The sequence below is a fragment of the Sorex fumeus genome, unplaced genomic scaffold (assembly GCF_029834395.1).
Source record: "Sorex fumeus unplaced genomic scaffold, SorFum_2.1 ptg000131l, whole genome shotgun sequence".
NCBI lineage: Eukaryota > Metazoa > Chordata > Mammalia > Eulipotyphla > Soricidae > Sorex > Sorex fumeus.
This window is the reverse complement of record NW_026606188.1, coordinates 20,077,877-20,090,728: the sequence shown is the minus strand read 5'-3', so window position 1 is coordinate 20,090,728 and position 12,852 is coordinate 20,077,877. Positions and strand designations below refer to the sequence as shown.

General features: G+C 42.5%; 1 protein-coding gene across 1 annotated transcript in view; it reads left to right on the top strand.

The window, feature by feature from the left end:
• Positions 1–12,852, top strand: part of SLC22A15 (solute carrier family 22 member 15) — a 96,566-nt gene that overhangs the window by 18,808 nt on the left and 64,906 nt on the right. The window contains exon 2 of the mRNA XM_056106533.1: positions 755–967. Within this exon, the coding sequence (XP_055962508.1) occupies positions 755–967 (213 nt within the window). The remainder of the gene's footprint in view (positions 1–754; positions 968–12,852) is intronic.

The window sequence follows — 12,852 nt, the reverse complement described above, 5'->3', positions numbered from 1 at the left end:
GGAATGGATTCGCTCACTGCAGAGATGTCGCCGGACCCCAATTATTTACAATTTTAGAATTCCAGGAGTGCGTGGCCGCTTTTGCAGCCATATGACATTTCATGATATTCATAGCAAGCAATAGAAAATATATTATCTATCATCTGCCTGTGGCAGGCAGGCTTGAGTGGTGGTGGGAAAATTCAAAATAATGGCAGTGGCAAGGTGTAATGGTGATGAGATTGATGTTGAAATATTGACTCTAATCAATGTGAACAACCTTATGAAAATAAAATTTAAAAATAAAAAAATCAGAGTCTGTGGGGACAGATAATACGAAGTTAAGACACTTGACTTGCACATGTTCCACTCGAATCGATTCTTGGCACCAAATATGTTCACCCAGGTATTGGTAGGTAATCCCTAAGTGCAGCCAGGTATAACGCCAAAACCCAACATATAAAATAATAATAATAGTAATAACAAAAAAAAAAGCCCGGAATCTATAATGTGGCCCCGGGTCCTTATTCAGTGTGTTGATCTGTGTGTGGTGTGGGTGGACTCAACATCAGTGTCTGAGATGTGGATGGGAAACTCCTCAGAAAGATGCAGGGAACTTCAGAGGTGGATCACTGATGCCGCTGTGGGCAGTGGAGCCTGAGTGAGCTTCCTGTATTGATGATGGGGTTTGTTCGCTCACGGAAACATCAAACAAGCAAGTGGGAGTTTCCAGAGCACCTGTATAGCTCAGCTGGCTTTGTGTTTGCTCTTTCAGCTCTATGTGGCCACAGAGGCCATCCTCATCGCTCTGGTGGGGGCCACGCCAGCCTACCGCTGGGACCTGGCTGAGCTCCTGCTGAATCAGAGCCATGGCAACTGGTCTGTGGGGGAGATGCGGGCGCTGGGGGACTGGCTCCTGACGGCCAACGGCAGTGAAGTCCACAAGCACGTGCACTTCAGCAGCAGCTTCACCTCTATTGCCTCCGAGGTAAGCAGCAGTCCTGGGCGGGGCTCCTGGACCCCTGCAGGTCCCTCTGCTCACTGAAAAATCCTCATCTGTCCAGGGGGAGTCGCTCTTTTTCCTGCTTCACAAACATACATTACAAATTAGATGAGTGCAGAATGAGGCAATCTTGAAAAACGCATATAGACACACATACTTATTAAGACAGTTTCACAAACACATACAGATACATGCACATATAAAACACAAATATGCATAGACACATACCCACATAAGACACAGATGCATAAACACACACAGACATACATCCCCCAGAGAGCAGGCCCAGAGACCTGCCAGGCCTGGGTCCTCACAGGGAGTTGCTCCAGGAATGTGGGGAGGCACTTAATGCCGTGGCAGTCAGACTCGGGGCTGCTCTCTGGTGGCTTCACGTCCAGGTTACCTGAGCCCCAGCAGCAGGGGTGAGCCAGAGTGGCAGTGGACAAGCAGAGAGCTCCTGGAGACACCAAAGAGAGAGAGCTCAGCACTCCAGCAACTAGAACGGGAGCATGCACCTGTGTGGAGGCCCTGCGCTCAGCCCAGGGCTCCTGTGGGCCAAGCTACCTGTCTCATTTATTAACACAGGCTGGCTCAGCAGCATTGTTCTCACTAGAACCTTCTTGGCCAGCAGAGTCTCACTGAAAGGAAGGTTTCCGGCCTGCACCAGAAGTCACTTTTGCTTAACAGACTAAACCATCAAGTTGTCCCAGCAGTCTGAACTGTGGATACTGCAAATGGGCCATTTGTCCCTGTGTGTTAATGAAATTGCTTGTGTGTGTATGTATGTAAAAAAAAAGATACGAACGTTTTGAGGAGGGGGTTGGGCCATATTAGGCCATACCCTGCAGTGCACAAAGCTTATTCCTGGCTCTGTGCTCAGGGAATCCTTGCTAGTGGTATTCTGGGTGTCAAACCAGAATTGGCCAGCTGCAAGGCAAACATTTAATCCCTTTACTATCTCTCCAGACCAAGACATAAAAGGTTTTTTTCCCCTATTGATGGCATTTTAATTTTTTTTATTTTTTTATTTTTATTTTTTTAATTTTTATTAGTGAAACACCATGAGGTACCGTTGTAGATTTACAAATTTTTGTGCTCGGGTTTTGATTATACAATGATCAAATACCCATCCCTCCACCAGTGCCCATTTTCCACCACCATGGATCCCAGTATCCCTCTCACACCCATCTCCCCCCATCCCACCGTGCCTCTGTGGCAGGGCATTCCCTTTTGTTCTCTCTCTCTTTTGGGTGTTGTGGTCTGCAAAAGAGGCATTGAGTGGCAATCATGTTCAGTCCATAGTCTGCTTTCAGCATGCATCTCCCATCCTGGGAGGATCCTCCAAACACCCTTTATTTGGTGCTCCCTTCTCTATCTGAGCTGCCCTTTCCCCTAGAATGGCCACTGGCCTCTAAGCTATGGAGTAATCCTCCTGGTACTGATCTCGGCTATTCTTGGGTATTAATCTCCTATTTTGTTACTTTATATCCCCCAGATGAATGCAATCTTTCTAAGGACATGAAAGATTTAATCTACCTTTTTTTTCAAAGGGCATGAATGGAAACTAGTTCTTTTTTTAAAAATGACAGTATTCTTTATTTTGGGTCTGTCTAATGTAGAATGTGAGTTCTACATTCCCAGCCATACATTGACAGCGTTGTATCCTCAGTGGGTCCCATCTGGAGACCCAGTATTTAGCTTTCTCACTTTGATGATGCCCACTGTGGCCATCTATGTCAGGGATGGATGATTTTCCTGTATGGTTATCCTGGCTTTGTTCAGGGCAGCTTAAATCTTTCCCCCCCTCACACTCCTGTTTGCCTAAGAAATTCAGCACAAACCAGTCCTTCCAGAAGCATCTCAGTTTTATTATGAAGTGTTCATTTGGAATTAATTTTGGTCGCTGTGCATTCAGAAACCTTCTACGGTTGCCAGTTTGGCTTTTTTATTTCCAACCACCCACATTGTAATGTGACCCCAGGGATTATTACCCACGGTTTAAGAAGCTCTGCTCTGGGCCCACAGTGTTAGTACTACAGGTAGGGCATTTGCTTTGCACAGTTCGGACCTGGATTTGATCCCAGACCTCCCATATGGTCCCCTGAGCACCACCAGAAGTGATTCATGAGTGCAGAGCCAGGGGTAATCACTGAGTACCACTGGATATGGCCCAAAACAAAAACAAAAACAAAAGAACCTCTGCTTTATTTCATGAAATCTAAGTGAAACCACACTTACTGTTCTTCTTTTTTTTATTAATTTTTATTAGTGAAACACCATTAGGTACAGTTGTAGACTTACAAATTTTTGTGCTTGGGTTTCGATTATACAATGATTAAATACCCATCCCTCCACCAGTGCCCATTTTCCACCACCATGGATTCCTGTATCCCTCCCACCCCCATCCCCCCATCCCACCCTGCCTCTGTGGCAGGGCATTCCCTTTTGTTCTCTCTCTCCTTTTGGGTGTTGTGATCTGCAAAAGAGGCATTGAGTGGCAATCATGTTCGGTCCATAGTCTACTTTCAACATGCATCTCCCCTCCTGGGAGGATCCTCCCAACACCCTGTATTTGGTGTTCCCTTTTCTATCTGAGCTGCCCTTTCCCCTAGAATGCCTGGCTGGCCTCTAAGCCATGGAGTAATCCTCCTGGTACTGATCTCGGCTATTCTTGGGTATTAATCTCCTATTTTGTTACTTTATGTCCCCCAGATGAATGCAATCTTTCTATGTCTATCCCTCTCTTTCTGACTCATTTTGCTTAGCATGATACTTTCCATGCAGTACCACTTGTATGTAAATTTCATGACTTCATCTTTTCTAACAGCTACATAGTACTCCATTGTGTAGATGTACCAAAGTTTCTTTAATCAGTCATCTGTTCTGGGGCACTCAGGTTTTTTCCAGTTTCTGGCTATTGTAAAGAGTGCTGCAATGAACAAACAATTGCAGATGTCACTTCGACTATCCTTTTTTGCCTCTCTGGGATATATTCCCAGGAGTGGTATTGCTGGGTCAAATGGGAGCTCAATTTCTAATTTTTTGAGAATCATCCATACTGTTTTCCAAAAGGGCTGAACCAGTCGGCATTCCCACCAAAAGTGAAGGAGTGTCCCTTTCTTGCCACATCTGTGCCAGCATTGGTTGTTTTTGTTCTTTTGGATGTGAAGAAGAAAACATCCAACCCCATAAAAAAATGGGGCAATGAAATGAACAGAAACTTTCTCAAAGAAGAAATCCGAATGGTAAAAAGGCACATGAGAAAATGCTCTACATCATTAATCATCAGGGAGATGCAGATCAAAACCACAATAAGATACCATCTCACACCTCAGAGACTGGCCCACGTCCAAAAGAACACTTACTGTTCTTATCAGACCCCTTGGCCAATTCGGTATTCTTTGCTAGTTCTTTTGTAACCTATATAGACTGTGATGATTGTGAAATAATATTTTAACTCAGCACTTTTTCAGTATTTGCCTGTTGGCTTTCCGTTTTTGCTGTAAGCAAGAGGCCTTTTGTCTGCCTGCAGTCTCTTCATCAGTCTGTCGATCTAGCTATGGACTATCCATGTGCTCATCTCCACCAGTATAGATTTATGTTCTTTTGAATTACTTATAATTTGTTACAATCCATTAATTATTTAATGCCTGAATCATTCCTGATTTACCAGAGGGAAACTCTTTTGCCAGAGGGAAACTTACCAGAGGGAAACTGTCTTGTGTCTTATTTTTTTAATTAAAGTTTTTGTTTTGAGATAGAGATTAAAATGCAGGTGCAGGAAATGATACGGAGAAATTTCATGGACCTTTAGCCTTGTGTCCCACTGATAGCATCTTGCAGACCAGAGTCAAGTATCACGGCCAGAATAATGGCCTGGTTATGGAAAGGTGGGCTGCTTCTCCCACTCTTTTGCCTCTTCGCATCACTGTCAGCCTGCACCTTCTCCCTCCTCTCTCATCCTGCCCCAAGTCCCTGCTGCTGCTGGTCTCTTCCTTTACTTTAATTTCACTGTTTTAAGAGTGTCATCCAGTGGGACTCATACTGTACATAGACTTTAAGATTGATTTTTTTCACTTAGCATAATGCTCGAGGTTTAGTTATATTATTTTTACTTGTCTGACAAATCTTGAAATCGGGAGATCATTCCTTTCAGTGTTCTTTTCCAATATGAATTGTGTTAAATGCCTCTATGGGTTTGAGAACTGGCATGCTTACTGTTTGACATCTTCTAATACATGAACACCCTAGGCATTTACAGGCTCTTGATTTCAGTATTTTATAGTCTTCAGCTTAGAAGCTCTGTGTTTGTGTTTCATTCGTTTGCACATAAATATTGCATTTTTGAGTAATTAAAAATGATGTGTTTGGCGCATATGCTGCCTGAGCCCCTGTGCTGCTTGCGCCCATGTGGCTGAGCACATGCAGTGCCCAAGCACATGTGTCTCCCGCATCTCTCCTCTTGAGATGGGGACTTCCATGCTTCCCTGTCTAACACTGGGACATGTGTAGGAGCTCTCTCCGCCCTTGGAGAAGCCCGAGTTCTCTCTTGAGTGTGTTATTCTCCACTCTCTCCCACTTTCTCTCCCTCCTTTCCTTCAAAACCTTCAAATAAAAACTGTAATTAAAAAAAGATGTGTTTTCACACCCAATAAGAGAGAGAGAACAAAAGGGAATGCCCTGCCACAGAGGCAGGGTGGGATAGGGGGCTGGGGGGTGGGAGGGATACTGGGATTCCGTGGTGGTGGGAAATGGGCACTGGTGGAGGGATGGGTATTTGATCACGGCGGAAGGGCGTTTGCCTTGCACGCAGCCAACATGGCCGACCCAAGTTCGATTCCTCCGCCCCTCTCAGAGAGCCCGGCAAGCTACTGAGAGTATCTCGCCCGCATGGCAGAGCCTGGCAAGCTCTCCGTGACATATTCGATATGCCAAACACAGTAACAACGAAGTCTCCAATGGAGACTTTACTGGGCCCGCTCGAGCAAATCGACTAACAAAGGGAGGGCCTTTACCTTACCTTATAATTGAAACCCAAGCACAAAAATTTGTAAGTCTACAACTGTACCTCATGATGTCTCACTAAAAAAAAAAATTAAAAAAGATGTTTTAAAACTTGATATCCACCTGTTCATTGCCAATATATCAAAATACAATTGATTTCCTATGCTGAATTTTTGTACTGAATTTCTTTGTAGTTCCAGGAGTTTTGTTTTGGGGCTTTTGGTTTTGGTTGGGTTTTTTTAGTCTTCAGGATTTTCTAGATAGCTATGTCAAAATAGAAGTACAGTTTTATTTATTACTTTTCAATCAGTATGCCTTTTATTTTACTTGGCTGCTTTATTGCTCCAGCTAATTCCTCCAGCACTATGATGAAAAAGGCAGTCATCATGGACATTTCATGCCTTGCTTTCATTTTTAGGTTGGACGCCTTCAGTCTTCACCATCAGGGTGTAATGTCAGCTTGAGAGTTTTGTAGATGACCTTTATTAAGTCAAGCAATCCCCCATTACAGTTTTTGAATTTCTAAATCACGTATTATGTTTGTTAAATGATTCAATGTGCCATCTTTTACATCAATTACAGCAATCGTGTGTAACCCTCCACTCCCGCCTCTTTACCTTCTAAAATTGTGAATTATACTGATAGATTTTTTATTGTTTGTTTGTTTGGGGGCCACATCCAGCAGTGATCAGAACTTATTCCTGGGACCTGTGCTCTCTCCTGGTGGTGCTGAGGAACCATATTCAGTGCTGTAGATTGTGCCTTAGTCTCTGGAGTATTTCTCCAGCCCCTACACTGATCGATTTTCAGTCCTTGAGTTACCTTTGCATCTCTGGATATTATACACTAGATGACATACAAGTCCTCTAATATTACTGAATTCTGTTTACTAATATTTTGTTAAGAATTTTTGCCCCTCTATTAGTAAGGGATATTTGCCTATAGTTTTCTTTTATATACTATCCTTGGCTTTGGCTTCTGAGCAATATTTGTTGAATTGAGATATATTCTCTTTCTGTTTTCTAGAAGGGATTGTGTAGAATTGGTGTTAGTACTTTTCTCCTTTGTTTAAAAAATTATTCATTCTTTATTTTAGTACTTCACATAATTGGTTAAATTGTGAAATCATCTGGGCTTATAGGTTTCTCATTTGGAAGCAGCTTTAAAATTATGAATTTAATGTCATTAATAGTTTAAATGATGTGTTATATGAGTTGTGGCAGTTTGTAGTTATCAAAGAATTGTTTTATTTTATCTAAGTTGTCAAATTTATATGCATAGTCTTGTTCATATCATCGTATGCCTCCAGAGTCTGAAATTAAATGACTTCTTTTATTATCTGATATGGATAATATGTGTTTTCTCTCATTTAATTACTTGTTAGTAATGACAGAGCTGTATCAGTGTTACTGATCTTTTAAAAGAACTAAACTAGCATTTTTGTTTCCTTGATTTTCTTAATTTTCTGCTTTCACTTATACTGATTATGCCTGTTTGCCTTTCTCCCCTCCCCCCACATTTTTTTAAATTTTTTGCTATCTGGGGCACATCCAGTGATGCTCAGGGCTTACTCCTGACTCTGTGCTCAGGGATCACTCCTGGCAGAGTTCAGGGGCCATATTGGGTGTTGTCAGCCCCATGCAAGCTAACACCTTATCCACCATACTATCATATCTTTGGCCCTTCATGCTGCTCTTATTTGTCTTTCTCCTATTCTTATTGTTTCCTTCCTTTAGTTCTCATTATTCCTTTCTTCTGCTCATTTTCAGTTTATTTTATTTTTTTATTTTGTAGACTCCAGAGGTAATAATTTAGTTTACTGAGGAGAGCTTTCTTTTTTGCAAATATGAGTTTGCTGTGCAATAAATTTATCTCTCATGATGACTTTAGCAGTGTTTCACTTATTTTGCTATGTTGTATTTTTATTTTCACTTAGCTTAATATTAGTTTTTTCCTTTGAGACTTCCTCTTCGAGTTCTTGATTATTTGAGGCATTTACTTTCACACTGTTTGGGGATTTTTCTGTTTGGGGATTTTTCTATTAGCTTTCTCTTTTAAATTGATTTCCACTTGAAAATGCATTCTGTATGATTTAATTTATTTTTCTGTTTTTTTTTCTTTTTTTTGACCCAGGATGTGATCTCTCATAGTATATGTTACATTGACATTGACCCAGCTGTATAGCCTATTGCTGTTGGGTGGAATATTTTATAAATATTGATCAGGTCCTGTTGGTTAATGGTGTTCTTGATTTCTGCTGTATTCTTGCTGATTTTCTGTCTAGTTCTATAGATTATTGAGCAGAAGTGCTTGTCCTTAATTATAGTTGTAATTTTGTTGATTTTTCTTTTCATAACTCAGTTTTTGCTTTATGTATTATAGCCTTGTTGTTATTTCTGATTGGTGTACTTTTTTGATAGATCATATGTATATAATGAGATATTATATGTTATATATCACTGTAGCACTGTCCTCCCATTGTTCATCAATTTTCTCAAGTGGGCACCGGTAACATCTCCATCGTGAGATTTGTTTTTACTGTTTTTGGTTTATTGAATATGCCACGGGGAGCTTGCCAGGCTCTGCCATGCAGACGGGATACTCTGAGTAGCTTGCTGGACTCTTTTAGCAGGACAGAGGAGTAGAACCAGGGTCAGCCGCATGCAAGGCAAATGCCCTACCAGCTGTGCTATCACTCCAGCCTATGTTATATATCATATTTTTTATTTAAAGTGTATGTTAATCTGATATCTCCATATCCAATCATGCATTTATTAGAATAATGTGATTTTTCCTCCCTTTTCTTTCAACTTCTCAATATTACTATATATAAAGTTAGTTTCTTATAGGTCAAATTTTTAATACAGACTTCCAAACTTTATACTCATTTGCATACTTAGATAATTTGCACTTAATATAATTACATTAGAACTAAAATGATAAAATCTACCATTTTATTGTATTTTATTTTTTGATTTCTCTTTTTTAAGATTTTTTAAAAATTAAATCACTGTGATATCTCACAAAGCATGTTTGATTTCCTGGAACTGTGTTTTTCTTTTTTTTTGCTTTCCTTATCTTCCTGTGAGTATTTCAATACTTTTTAGAAATCCATTTTGTCTTATTTCATTGTGTATCTTTGTGTAGACTTTTTAGTGATTAATCTTGCCATTTATATATAATTGTATGATACATGTATCACATGGTTTACCTATGTTAGTTCACCAGTTTGAATAACAAACAAAAGCTCAGCATCACTCGAGATTTCTATCTCTCTTGTTCATTCTATAATTGTCTTACTTTCTAATATATTTAGACTTACATTTACATGTTACAATTTTTGCTTCAACCACCAACTATAGTAATTCAAAGAAAGTCTGTTGTATTTGCTCACTATTTTGTGTGCAGTTTTCTTTCTCCCATTTGCTTTTGCTTCTTTTATCTATTATTTCTCTTAAGAGAACTTGCATCAGATTATCTTAGTTCTGATACTGTATTCCCCCTCCCATCCCAGTTAACTTTGCTATAAAATTTAATTGGCGGCTCTTTTCTTTCTGCATTAAAACAAAACAAAACAAAACAAAACACTATGCCACTTCCTTCTGGCTTCTATGGTTTCCAGTGACAAAGATGATCTCATTTCATGTAGGGTTACCTGTCCTGTAAAGAGGTTTATTTTTTCTGTTTATTTGAGGGTTACACCTGACTGTATTCAGGGCTTACTTCTTACTCTGTACTCAGAGATTACTCCTGGTGGGGCCCAGGGGACCATGGGGGACTAGGGACTGAATCCAGGTCTACTGAGTGCAAGACATGTATCCTACCTGCTGTAATATCTCTTTAGCCCAGAGAGGTTGATTTCTTTTATTTATTTTTTGTTTATCCATTGCCACTTTCAAATTTTTTTAGACCTTTTTGTCTCCGAATTTTAGAAATTAAGCTAGGATGTTTTTGGTAAAAATTGCTTCAGATTTCTTTTTGTGGGAGGGAAATCATTATGGTATCTTTCCTTCCTTCCTTCCTTCCTTCCTTCCTTCCTTCCTTCCTTCCTTCCTTTCCTCCCTCCCTTCTTCCCTCCCTCCCTCCTTCCCTCCTTCTTTTCCTTCATGTCTTCCCTTCTTTTTCTTCCCTCTCTCTGTCCTTCCTTTCCTTTCTTCCTTCCTTTCTTCTTTCCTTTCTTCTTCCTTCCCTTTTCTTTCCTTTCTTCCTTCCTTTCTTCTTTCCTTTCTCCTTCCTTCCTTCCTTCCTTCCTTCCTTCCTTCTTTCCTTCCTTTCCCCTTCTCCTTCCCTCATTCCTTGGTCCCTCCCTCCGTCCCTCCCTTCCTCCGGTCCCTCCCTCCCTTTGCTGTTTTCTGTATTCTCTCTGTTTCTCTGAGTTGTCATTCTGCTTTTTTGTATGTTTTGTTCTGTGCCCACCATTCTCCATTTCTGTCTCTCTCTATTTACCTCCTATTTTCTTTCTCTATGTCTGTCTCACAGACTCTCTCTTACCTTCTAGTCTACCATGACAGCTTCACCTCTCTATGTATCTTTGTATGTCACCATTCTCCTTTCATGTTGCTCACGAATGTTCTCACTTCCACCCTTTCCTTCCTCATTAGAAGATCATCTATAGGTCATCCATGCACCTTAGAGGTGTGGCTCGAGGCCCAGATGCCTTCTGTGTACCTGTGGCCTGTATCTCCAGGGTGGCTCTGGGTTGTTTGGAGCTGAGCAGACAAGTGAGCTGCAATGTACTGCGTGGTTCTGTGTGTTGTCAGTATACTGCCTTTCTGTGGGAACTTGGCGACTTGGTTTGTAATGAATTTTTCTTCAGCATCCAAGATGCTGAGGCTTCTGCTTCTAGCCTGAGGAGATAGATGGTGCTTTGTGCAGGTGGCTGAGGCCTGCCTACCCTGTGGATGGAGGCATGGGGGTGGCATTGCTGGATGCAGAAGGGGGCATAAGGGCATGGTCTGACTGAATGATCAGGTGTGCAGAGATCGTTTCATGCTCTGCAGAGTTAGTGGTGAAAAGAAGAGATTTACAAGGCTGATGAGGTAGTAACTGTGATCACCTCTTGATGCAGTCCAGCAGGAAAGGGTCTCTGCTACTCTCTTATGCCTTCTCAAAGCTCTGTGCTTTCCGCTGGAGACCGGAAGGGAACTGAAGCCGCCGCCCTCCGTCATGCGTCTCTTGAGACACTGGTCTGAGATTCAGTGAGCCCAAGTTCTTTCCACTCAACCTCTGGTTTTCAATTCTGATTTTAAACAGAAACAGTCAAACAAAAGCCTGACTTTCGACCTCACAGAAGGCTATTTTTAGCTGTCCCTAGAGGCTGGGACCCTAGCACCTATGCTGTGACAGCAGCAAGAACCAGGAGGAGAGGGTGAGTGGGGATCTGGGCCCTGGCACGGTGATTGTGGAGAAAGTAGAATGGCCATAAGCTGGCAGGCATGGTCGGAGCACACTGGGAAGAGAGCTCCATAAGGGAATTCTCACACAGCCCATTGCACAGTCCCAGCTCAGCATCACCTCAGCTGAGCGAATTCTAAGGGAGCAGGAAAGAATCATTGCCCGGAAACCCTGTGGGCTGCAGACTGCCAGTCAGAGGAACAGACACCAGGGGTGCTGGCTTCACACTCAGGGGCACATACCTGGCCCTGCCTCCCATGTGCTCCACCCTGTGGCGCGGGACAGAGGCAGGAAGAGCGCAGGGAGTCAGCCTAGGAAGGACTTAGTCACCTGCTTCCCTTGGTAACTCGCAGAATATCCGCACCCAGCTCCTGAAGGAACCCCACACAGAAAACTCTTGCAGGTGGTGGGGGTAGCAGTGAGCCCAACTGTGATAATGGTTATGGTAATGGTAAGAATGGCCAGGCCCAGAGAAATTGATAGGTTCCCTGGTACAGCCAGCTACAGTGAGGAGAATGAATTCAAACAGCAGCCTTGAGCTTCTTAGCAGAACCCATGACGTGCTGCTCAGTGGACAGCTGTGCCCCATCTCCCTCCTCTCTGGATCCAGGCAGAACCTTGGGTCTTCCCCAAAGCCATTTTCTTTCTTTTTTTCTTTTTTTTTTTTTTTTTTTTTTTTTTGCTTTTTGGATCACACCTGGTGATGCACAGGGGTTACTCCTGGCTCTGCACTCAGGAGTTACTCCTGGCGGTGCTCAGGGTACCATATGGGATGCTGTGCTAGGAATCGAACTCAGGTCGGCCACATACAAGGCAAATGCCCTACACACTGTGCTATCTCTCCAGCCCCAAAGTCATTTTCTTTTGAGGTGAAAATAAAATGCTCAGCTGTGTGCCCTCATCCCCACCACGTGGCCTAAGAACTCCACGTGGCATCATGCTTGACTCCTGCCATGTGCACTATGACCCGATTAGCGTTGCATTGCCCCAGTGTGGCTGGGAACAGGTGGTCTGGGATACTTCCCAATTTTCTGTTGCTACTTCTGAAATGATGGGAGTCTGCTGGGAAACCGTGACAGAGGGAATGTCATGCCTGGAGAGCAGGGAGCAGCCAGCCCAGGCGCACACAGGCTGCACCCAGCACCATGTTCTTTTGAAGGCCGCTGCCTCTGTGCCAGAGCTTTGCAGGCGGCCAGCCCCAAGCCCAGCTCCCCCACTGGGTTTCTGAACTTTGGTTCAGATTTTTCCAGTTACTCCAAATTCTCAGTGGGAGAAGGTTGAGACTGACTTCAGAGTTGTGACTACCCTTACTGTTTTCTTGCGGTCACTAAAAAAAATAGTTGTTGCAATTACTTGGTGTAGCACTGTAGCACTGTCCTCCTGTTGTTCATCAATCTGCTCAAGCAGGCACTAGTAATGTCTCCATTGTGAGACTTGTTACTGTTTTTGGCAAAATTGAATATACCACGGGG